Source organism: Toxorhynchites rutilus, chromosome 2, assembly GCF_029784135.1.
Source record: "Toxorhynchites rutilus septentrionalis strain SRP chromosome 2, ASM2978413v1, whole genome shotgun sequence".
Taxonomy (NCBI): domain Eukaryota; kingdom Metazoa; phylum Arthropoda; class Insecta; order Diptera; family Culicidae; genus Toxorhynchites; species Toxorhynchites rutilus.
The window spans coordinates 330,543,274-330,550,958 of NC_073745.1; the positions used below are offsets into that span (position 1 = coordinate 330,543,274).

The 7,685-nt window shown below is 40.9% G+C and overlaps 1 protein-coding gene across 1 annotated transcript; it reads right to left on the reverse strand.

The window, feature by feature from the left end:
- Positions 1-446: 446 nt before the first annotated feature.
- Positions 447-3,474, reverse strand: LOC129767105 (uncharacterized protein K02A2.6-like). Its single transcript, XM_055767726.1, has 3 exons — positions 3,348-3,474; positions 2,376-3,020; positions 447-1,804 (listed from the first exon to the last, which is right to left on the reverse strand). The coding sequence occupies exons 1-3, from the start codon at positions 3,472-3,474 to the stop codon at positions 447-449; spliced, it is 2,130 nt and encodes a 709-aa protein (XP_055623701.1).
- Positions 3,475-7,685: the final 4,211 nt, after the last annotated feature.

The window sequence follows — 7,685 nt, forward strand, 5'->3', positions numbered from 1 at the left end:
AAAACTTTCTATTGTAATGTAAAGCCTCAGTAAAAATGTCGGAAATGTTGTACTCGCCGAGTCTGTTGTAAATAATAGTCTGGAATACGTGTTTCAAGTAATTAATAATATGGTGTGAAAAATTTCATTTGAATTTTAACATTTTCAAACTGGCTTCGTGGCTATCGAGTTTGGGACCCAAATTGAAAGTCGGCTCTGACAACTGAGCTGAAGAGCTGTTCATCATGATGAGCTGATTTGCACACCTCTATCTGAAACCAACACGAAGATGCTCGTCCCTTCTTGCAGTCACTTTTCATTCATTCCTCCGACCAGGGGCGAGACAATGTTATTATTACGTTTATATCTATTCTACATCTCTCATCTAGCCCATAGATAAAACAATAAATAGATAAAGCTATCTTTAATTTGGTTGTTATGAAAAAATAGAGAAAAAATGTATACAATTATTTATTATATCGTGCTGGCACCTTCATTGTTCGTTTTGGACGCTTGATGGGTGGAGATTTAGTTTGATCCGAGCTCCGAGTTGGATCTTGTACAATTGCTGACCCTGAATCAGAATCCGTTTCGAATTGTAGCTGCTTCAAACCATCTTGTTTGTCCAGAATTGGGTACTTTTTCAAATGAGTTATCGGTCGCCTATATTTGACACCGTCTTCGCATAGTATGACCACGTCGCTTCCACTTTTTTTTATCACGGTATACTTCTCCGGTCGAAAGGCCGTCTCTAATTTTCCAATTTCGTAGTTTTTAATCATAACGGTATCCCCAACAACAATTTCTGACGTTCTAGCATGCCGACGTTTATCGGCGTAGAGTTTACCCTGCATTTTCCTGATTATGTCCTTATCCCGTGTTTCCTCATCACGATTCCAGTAGGGTTCGGTTCTCAGTGATGGGAGTAGGTCCTTCACTGGTCGTCCAGTAAGCAACTCCATCGGTGACTTCCCGGTGACTGAATGTGGTGTAGTGTTATACGAATATACATATTCCTCAACGGCTTTTCGCCAGTCCTCCTTCATTGTGCGAGCAATTCTCAAGGTGCGCAGGATCCCCTGGTTTTGTCGTTCAACCAAACCGTTCATCTGGGGCCAGTACGGAATGCTGCGTACAAGTCGAATATTTTTACTGAGACAGTAGTTCGAAAACTCTTCGCTAGCGAACGGAGGTCCATTGTCAGTTCTAACTGTCTCTGGATATGTGTGCTCGTTAAACACGCTTTCCAAAACCTCAATAGTTTTTCTTGCATTAGTAGACTTCATTTCAGTGACAGATAAAAATCGGCTATAGTAATCAACTAGTACCAAGAACGTCGCACATTCCTTGGCAGAGAGAAAATCTATGGCCAAATCCTGCCATGCACGATTCGGCATTTCTTTACGGTGCATTGGTTCCGGTGGTCCTTGTGAACTCACTGAAGCACAACCCGCACATTCTTGTACACGATGCTCAACATCTCGGTCCATATAGGGCCACCACACTTTCTCCCTGAGATTTCGTTTCATTGAAACTACTCCTGGATGGCCTCGATGCGCGATATCTAATGCTCTTTGTCGCAGTTTTGATGGAAGAATAATTCGGTCATCTCTTACTACAACGCCTTGAATCACCCCCAATTCTTTAGAGAAAGCTTGATAAGCGAACAAACTTGATGGCCACACCTGCGTTTTAATGGATTCTACAACTTCTTTAAGCACATCATCAAGATTTGTTTCTTTCCGAATGTCGTCCAGCGTAATGGCTGACGGCCCTTCGCCTATCCCACAACCAAAATGGTCTGAAGATTCATCAAATGCTGCATCTGTTTGCGGACATAATCTTGATAAAATATCAGAGATATTGTCGTATCCTGACACATGTACCACTTTAAAATCATAAGGCTGTAACCGCAACGCCCACGCCTCAGCCCGAGAGCAAGCTCGCTTCCCCTCCTGATGTTTTCCGTTAAATATATATTCAAGTGTTTTATGGTCAGTAAACACAGTAAAGTGCACTCCAAATAAATACGCATAAATTTTTTTCCACAGCCCAAACAATAGCTAAGGCTTCGCGTTGTGTTTGCGGATAAACCCTCTCCGTCTTAGTGAGACCTTTCGATGCGAAACTGATAATCCTTGGTTTTTCCCAAATATCTCTCTGGATTAAAACAGCTCCAAGACCCACTGCGGATGCATCAACGTATAGCTCTGTCTGGTCCTTTGGGTCAAAGAATCCTAAACGTTGTACGGTGTTCGAAAGCTCATTGCGCAGATCATCAAAAGCTGTTTGTTGTTCTAAACCAAATGACTCCACTTCCCCTCTAATAAGTCGTCGAAGGGCTTCTGTTCTTGATGACAAATGCGGTATGAACTGTCCAACGAAATTGATCAAACCAAGGAAGCTTCGGACCTCCTCCTTTGTTTCTGGCATTCTGAAGTTCCGGATTGCTGCAACTTTGGCATCCGTTGGGCTGATTCCATCCACGCCTACCTTGAAGCCCAGTATTTCGAGCTCTTTCACGCCAAAAACATACTTTTCTTTGTTTAGCATTGCCCGGTTATCCTCAAGAATATTTAGTACTTTTTGTAACCGTTCATCATGTTCTTCTAGTGTTGATCCCCAAACAACAATGTCGTCGATATACACCACAACACCTTCAATACCAGCAAACATTCCACACATTATTCGCTGAAATAGCTCAGGTGCGCAGTTGATACCAAACATTAAACGCTTGAACCGCATGAGACCTCTTCCCGTCATGAACGTTGTTATTTCGCGTGACGTTGGATGTAATTCTACATGATAGTATGCCGAGGTGATGTCAATGCTGGAGAATACAACCGCTCCCTTCAGCTTGTTTAACAGTGTATCAATGAGTGGTAATGGATAATGTTCCCGCTGTATCGCTTGGTTGGGATATCGCATATTTATGCACAAGCGGATATCATCTGTTCCTTTTGGAACTACAACCATTGGCGAGATCCACTCGGACGGACCAAAAACAGTGTTGATTGACGCCCCAGAGTCAATCAGAAACTCTACCGGGAGTTGATCAATAAATCCCACAATTGTTCCATCATGTGCTGTGTTTGCCTGGCAAAGCAAATAATTTGAAAGAACAAAATGTTAACATTAGTTTTGATTAGCTTTATTTATGTCAAATTAATCGTTCGTTTCAGTTAATCTTCGTGTTAAGAATATAAAATAAGAAACATAAAATAGAAAGGTTATTCTACCTCTTTATTCTCGTCAAAACGGGACGGATATTCCTATCTTGATCCCTGGGCACTTCCATCCCGCGCAGCATTAGCCGTTTCCGATTTTTTCCAAGAGTATCGGATTTCTGAGGGCTCATTCCGACCAACTCTGCACTTCCTCGCGAAGTGACCTTGGACCCCCATTTGTTGCACGAAGCGTTTCGGGCGATGCAATCTTTCGACTCTCGATGGTGTCGCCATGATCCAAAACGGCTGCATTCTGTTCTTCCAGCATTTTCCAATCTCCGATCACGCTTGAACAATTGTGTCGAATATCCCCTCTTTGGCATCTTCTTTGTCCAATCTTGTTTGACCAAAGCCACCGTATTGGTTTCAGATCTGAACGGCTGCATTTTTCCTTTCTGCTTCAGCAGGATCTCGCGCATAATTTACGATCTCATCTAAATCCATATTTCCTTCGATGCCTTTATCTCTCACCCTCTCATCCAGTGCACCCACCGTTATCTGTTGCAACAATTCTTTTTTCTCACGGTCACCGAAGTTACAGCATACAGCCTGAGTGCGCAATCTCAAAATATAACGGTTGAACGTCTCTTCAGTTGTTTGACGGAGAGAACGGAAAACTTCCAGTTCAACCCTTTCGTTGCGTTTTCCAACGAAGAAGGCATTGAGACGCTTGACAGCGTTGTCGTACTCCGGAATCTCCCGTGGCGCGAATGGAACTTTCGCCGGTTCTGGATAGATTTCTCCAGCCACTGGTGCAAGATGGTCATAAATTCTCTGCAAACCTCTACCTCCTCGAGCCAACAGAAAAAGGAGCCTTTCGTGCTGCGATTCAATCTTTTTCAGTTCCAATACTATTTCACAGGATCTATGCCACTCCTCCCACTCCCGACGTAGATTGGAAGCATCGGTGGCATCATTGAAAGGATCCAGTTGAAATTGATTTTCCGAATTCATCTGAAAGGTAAATAAAACGAGCCATTTCAGTCACGCAATTCCAATATCTTCTGCATTATATTTGTACGTTTTAATTCAAAATCACTGGATATTCACTGAATATTGAAAGCCGAATTAATTTATTCGAAAAAAATTAATCGATCGTCAAAGGAACAACAAAGAACTGTCACACCATTGTTTTTGAAACGCGTTGATGACTCGTACGCATTGCTTGTAGTTGTACTTTTCTTCCTTATAATATCACTAACACACGGCAGTCGTGACATTCAAGTCTCAGCATACAGTTATCTCTAAAAGTGCATAGCTACGCTGTATGCACACTCATGTCATTTTCTCTCATTCTCACTAGTTTCAATATGAGTATGTATGTCGTTTGAAATTCAAAATTCTCAGTCATGGCATAAATAAGCAAAGCAAGAAAATGCTTCTTATGGGAGCTTTGTTATATAATCAAACAGTCCTGGATAACTGGATCATACACAAATATCACAAACACAAACTTCTTCACTTCTTGGTGAAAATCCTCGTTGGTCAAAGAGATTTTTTTAAGCTCTATCTCTATATCTGTTAAATACAATCACTATGATCAGTATCATTAAATATCCTCCTCTTGTATGCACTGATGCGGTCTCGCATCTTTTCTAATTAAACTAGCCTTTCAGTTACATTAATATTTGCTTTTCTGTTTGGCGCTACGGTCTTCAACCGGACCCGCATCTTTTCTCCTCTCGTGTATACCGTATAAAACCAATAAAAATCTCTTGAAGAGAAAAAAAAAGTTATATCACTCATTATAAATCGCATAGCTGAAGTCACGAAACACAATTGATCAGAGGGAAAAAAACCGCCATTTCCTTTTTCAGTCCATCATTTCTCACTTAGTTACGCTTTATATTTTCAACCTTGCTGCAAATATACTCACCATGTAATCGTACCGGCTGCGCCAAATTGTAGAGTCCACCCTTGAAGCTGGCGATCGTAGAACTTGTGTTTCTAATAAAACACGTCCGTTGTTGCTCACGTTTGCTATACTCTGAAACCAACAAGAAGATGCTCGTCCCAAGGCGCGTAGAAGTATATCCTAAGGTGGGCCAACTTGCTAAAACCACTCTTCAGCCATCTTGGAAGCCTACCGTGTTTTGTTTGTAAACAAAACACAGTACGCTTGTACCCAAGCTCGCTCGTGATCAATCTGTCTCTTTCACGCCTCAAGGAAATAATTCCCCTTCTGCTTTCTTCCGTACTGTTTTCATATACCGCTCCCCTAACCAACTTAGTGACGAAACGGCCTCACCTAGTACCATAGACCCATCTTGGCTCGTCCCTTCTTGCAGTCACTTTTCATTCGTTCCTCCGACCAGGGGCGAGACAATGTTATTATTACGTTTATATCTATTCTACACCTATCACAGCCATCATTTTGATTGTACGATATGTGCATTCGCCGAAAGATGCCCGGCGTTGAACATTTAATAAGTACAAAGCTTTCAGAAAAAAATCAAGAATCAAGTTTGTAAAAAAACGCAAAAACACAACACCAAAGGTTCTTTTCAGAACCCCCAACATGTTCATAAAGAGTAAACAGTAAAGTAATCCATTTTTCAGGTAGGTAGGTAGGTATTCACGTAGGAGAAGAAAATAAAACAATATATTTAAAATATATATTTAGCAAACGCTGTCCCCTTTGTATAGTCCTACGTCACTCTGGTTATGTCCCCGACATTACCCACCCGTCTTTTTTTCATTTGATTAGATGGTGTCAGCGTTTTTGCTTGCTTACTTCACTTGTCCTTGGTGTTTGTGCAATTTTTTTCTATGTTTCGAGTTCATCGCTGTTATTTTTTTTTCAATGTTTGTTTTTGTTTTTTTGTTTAGGGATGTTTCAATATTAGTTTTTGGTTTTTCAATTCCAGCCACTAAATTGAGTTTATAAACTCAGACTATAGGTTCTTCATCCGTTTAGTGCTCTTGGTTAGCTTCTCAGGTTTCCGAAACATAACTCCCTGCCATCGTTATTAGAGTTCGATACAGAATACGCGGGATGAATAAAGTAATATATCGCCCGTCTTATTGGTTCCATAGGAATTCCCTCGGTTACCTTTTCAGGTACCCCAAAGAGACTCTTCGCCGTCATGATTGAATTTAGATACGTACGTACGATAAAATAACAAAATATATAGCCAGTCCAATCATACTAACAGGTTTTCCTTTTTAGAATACCTAAAGATAATCTCTGCCGCGTGTTATGATTTTCAGAATTTTGGTTCGTCGAGTGGTCGATAGTTCGCCTATATATAATCATATCACTTACCACAGTGAATCCTAATTCTTACCTCTCCCTACTAAAAACTATCCCTTCCATGATAAACGCTAGGGAACCACGCTATAGAGGCGACCCTTCTGGCCTTCGGGCGGCGAATATCATACTAACATTCCTTCCCTTCCCCTGGTGACTGTAAGGACGTGGCCGGCGTCGTTATTGACCATTTAAAGCTCGAATCACCGAAAATTGCACAACGAGAATGATTTGCTAGTCCCAAGCGTCATTCTGTGTGTTCTTTGCGCAATTTGGTTGGTTCAGGTCAATCACGGAGAGCAACTACGAATTGTACAGTCTACCCAAGCTCAAGCTCAAGCTAAATTTATTACAGTGCATGATTTGATTTATAAAAATGTTGAACACAACGCAACGAGATGGCTTCCGTTGGAGGCAGTTGTTAAGTGAAATCTTGAGCGTTTAAAAGAGCTTAAACTTTTTTTTTCGTTCCATGTTAAACATGATCATAATCAATCCGCTAATTATATATTGACTCAATTAAACGATCCTATGACAAAACCACTTATGCTGTTCATAAACTTTGTTCTACCGCTCATCAATCACGTCAATTGAATTTTCAATCAGAAAGTTCTCAATTTTGCGAACTTTACAATCAGACATTGTTGATCATGTGTGGAGAGCTACATGCAACAATTCGCTGATGTTGATTGTGATGTGAACTAAAAAGAATTTCTGAAGAAGCCTGAAGATGTTGAAGCTGAAAAAGGATTGGATGCAGCTAGGAAGCTAATCTTCAAATCGATTTGTCGTGACTTCTATATCGTGAAACAGATTTCAAAGCAATTTGATTTCAGCGATCCGGTTATCAAAACTGCGGCCTTGATAAACCCTCAAAATTTCGTCAAGCTATCAAGCTGTTAACCTAAAGTGACCAGACGTCCCGCGTTACGCGGGACAGTCCCGCATTTCAACAAAATGTCCCGCGTAAGATTACGTCCCGCGAAACGTCCCGCATTTGGCAATAGAAACGAAAATGTCCCGCGATATCGTATATTTCAATATCACAATTTGATCATGTTGATTTTCTTAAATGGATGAACCTCAAAAACAAAATCTTTTATTTGGCAGACTGTACAAGAGCGCTTCTAATGCATCCTAAGACTAATACGTTGAGTTGGTTTCATCGCATCGACAGTGGGCTTTTGTTTGAATAGTGTCAACTGGAAGCAACAGCAACTAAAATGGAA